The sequence below is a fragment of the Muntiacus reevesi genome, chromosome 2, assembly GCF_963930625.1.
Source record: "Muntiacus reevesi chromosome 2, mMunRee1.1, whole genome shotgun sequence".
Lineage (NCBI taxonomy): Eukaryota > Metazoa > Chordata > Mammalia > Artiodactyla > Cervidae > Muntiacus > Muntiacus reevesi.
In genome coordinates, this window is record NC_089250.1 from 50,730,166 (window position 1) to 50,733,257 (window position 3,092).

The 3,092-nt window shown below is 64.4% G+C and overlaps 1 protein-coding gene across 1 annotated transcript; it reads left to right on the forward strand.

Annotated features, from left to right (window-relative positions):
- Positions 1–442: 442 nt before the first annotated feature.
- On the forward strand, positions 443–2,370 carry AVP (arginine vasopressin). Its single transcript, XM_065919643.1, has 3 exons — positions 443–562; positions 1,795–1,996; positions 2,163–2,370. Exons 1-3 carry the CDS (start codon positions 443–445, stop codon positions 2,339–2,341), a joined length of 501 nt encoding a protein of 166 aa, XP_065775715.1. The 3' UTR covers positions 2,342–2,370.
- The last annotated feature ends 722 nt before the right edge of the window (positions 2,371–3,092 follow it).

Here is a 3,092-nt window from a genome sequence, read left to right on the forward strand (position 1 = left end):
TCCCCTTGCCCCCTTCTCTGGGGTCTGTGTCAGGGGACAGGGCCTGTTGACCCTCAGCCTCTTCTGGACACCAGAAAGCTTGGAGACAGTCTCCAGGTGACCCCCCCGTTCCCCGTCTGTCCACCGCTCCGAGTCCAGAGAGTCGCAGTCACAGACGCGGCAGCTCCTGTCACACCGCCGCCACACCGCTGCCTGTGACAGCCTGCAGGCCGGCGCCCCTCCCCCACCGTCCCCCGCACAGGTCCACGTGCGTCCCCAGATGCCTGAATCACTGCTGACGCCTGGGGACCTGGAGGCCGTGGGCTCCTGGGGAGCCACTGGGGAGGGGGTGGCAGCCACGTCACTTCGGAGGGAACACCTGCAGACATAAATAGGCAGCCAGCGAAGACATCGCCGCACAGTCCACAGAGCAGCACTGCGTACTGTGTCCACCTGTGCCAGGATGCCCGACGCCACATTGCCCGCCTGCTTCCTCGGCCTGCTGGCCTTCACCTCCGCCTGCTACTTCCAGAACTGCCCAAGGGGTGGCAAGAGGGCCATGTCCGACCTGGAGCTGAGACAGGTATGACCACGGCTGCTCTCAGGGCTGCGAGGAAGGGGCAGAGGCCCAGGCATGGCACCACCTTGCAGGGGCTAGCAAGGGAAGTCGTGGGAGAGGCAGGCTTTAGGAGAAGTGCCCAGGAGAAGGGAGGCTTGGCATGGCCGGACAAAGGGGACCAGGCTGTTGGGCAGGCTAGGACAGGCTGCAGGACTTCCAGAACACTGTCCCCACCAGAGAAGGGATGCTGGCAAGAGAGGTTTCCCTAGTTCCTGGGCTTGGAGCTGCAGCAGGGAGAATGGGCAACAAGGCCTTCTCTGTGCCCATGGAGGCCTCTCCTTCAGGACCAGCTGGAGCTTCAGAGGCTCTGTCCTCCCAGCACTCGAAGGCTTCCCCATTCAGCGTCCAGCTTCTCCTAGCCATAGGCCCCAGCATCCATCCCGCCCCCAAAGCTGGCCATTGCCCTGAGCTTGCCTGAGTGAGAGGTGCCACTCAAGCATCCTGTAAGGAAGTTCTTCTGGGTACCTAGCCCAATTCTTTCATGCTGCATGTCCAATGAGTCCCTCTTAAGCCATCTTCAGCAGCGGTAAAGGAAACCCAATTACCATGCTCAATTCTGCCACGGTCACAAGTGGCCAGTTCTGAGCTGTTGAACAAACTAGGGTGGGAAGGTGGGCAGCCCCCACTGACCACCCTTCTGCTCGGCGGCTTTGGAAGCTGGAGTCACCTAGGTGCCTCATACCCTCCTCTAGGGCTCAGATCCTTGCCACTCAGGGTCAGTCCTTAGATGGGCTAGCAGAAGTCAAGGTCCCAGTGAGGCAAAGGCAGAGCCGGGACAGGACAGGGCGAGGAGCGCCCAGGGTGTTCTGGCCATGTGGCAGCGGAGGAGGGCAGAGGGAAGGTCTGCTCAAGGGGAGGGTCGTGGGCAGCGGAGAGAGGGGTGAACACCAGGAGGCCCCAGAACTGAGCGGGGAAGTCTCCCCCAAATAGCGCAGGAGGGTTCCCTTTAACAAAGCGGGAGGACGCGGAGGGCTGTGACTGGCAGCTGTTCCTCAGACATCTGAAAAGCGAGGGAGCGAAGGAGCTTTTGACTGCCCTCCTTCGACCGCTTTTGGGCCCAGAGAGAGCCGGGGAGACCCGCCACCTCCCGCGCTCCTCCGGCCGCCCTCGCCCGCCCGGCTCAGCTCCCCGCCCCGCAGGGTCTCCCTCCCCGGCGGTCCCCTCCCGCCCCCGCCTCACCCGCGCCCTCCCGCCAGTGTCTCCCCTGCGGCCCCGGGGGCAAAGGCCGCTGCTTCGGGCCCAGCATCTGCTGCGCGGACGAGCTGGGCTGCTTCGTGGGCACGGCCGAGGCGCTGCGCTGCCAGGAGGAGAACTACTTGCCGTCGCCCTGCCAGTCCGGCCAGAAGGCCTGCGGGAGCGGGGGCCGCTGCGCCGCCGCCGGCATCTGCTGCAACGACGGTGAGCGGCCCGGGCGGGTGGGCCGGGGCCGGGGCCGGGGCAGGGCGGCTCTGGGCCGGGGGCGGGGGCCGGGTTGATCTGGGTCGGGGTCTGGGGCGGGTGGGGAGCGGGGCCCGATCCCCGAGGCGCGCCCGCCCGCAGCGCGCTCAGCCCGTGCTCCCCGCAGAGAGCTGCGTGACCGAGCCCGAGTGCCGGGAAGGTACCGGCTTCCCCCGCCGCGTCCGCGCCAGCGACCGGAGCAACGCGACCCTGCTGGACGGGCCGAGCGGGGCCTTGTTGCTGCGGCTGGTGCAGCTGGCGGGGGCGCCCGAGCCCGCGGAGCCCGCCCAGCCCGGCGTCTACTGAGGCGCGCCCCCCACCCCACCCCACCCTGCCCTCGCAGCACAAAAATAAACGGTTTAAAGGCACTGCTAGCGTGCGTCTCTGTCTCTGGGGGTGGAGAGGGGAGAGGAAGCGAGGACCAGGGATCAGTTCCTGGCCCCGAAGTCGCGCGCAGATCCACCCCCAGAAAAGGGACAGATGCTGGGGGATGCGATCTTGGGCCAGCAAGATTCTGGATAGAACAATTCTAGATTCTAGATCGAACAACGGACTGGAAGACCTGGGGAACGCGGAGAGGGAGGCCGCCGCCTGGGAGTGGCTGAGGAGGGTGCTGGGTTGGGGCTCTGGCAATAGGATGGAAATAAAAACAGAGAGCGGGAAAGACATTGGTGGACAAGATAGCAAGAGAGAGCGGGATAGCAGAACGGTGGAGAGAGACGTTGAGAGTCAGAGAGAAGAATGAGAGAAGGTGACCAGGAATTCCTGACTCGTTTTACATCCCAGGAGACCGAGGCAAAAACAGCTCCAGGGATTCCCAGGCTTTCTCATCCGAGACTGTGTTTTATGTGCCCGAGTGTGGGCGACATTATCACCCCAGATCCAGCAGAGAGGAGGGCCAGGTACTGTCTGTCCAGGAGGAGACTGAGTACCCCCACTCAGCCAGGGTGAGAGAGAGAGCCTACAGAAACCCTGGGGACATTCCCCGCCCTCACACAGCCACACCAACCCCCTGCGCCTCCAACACACACACAGTCAGGAAAAAAAATCATTAGGG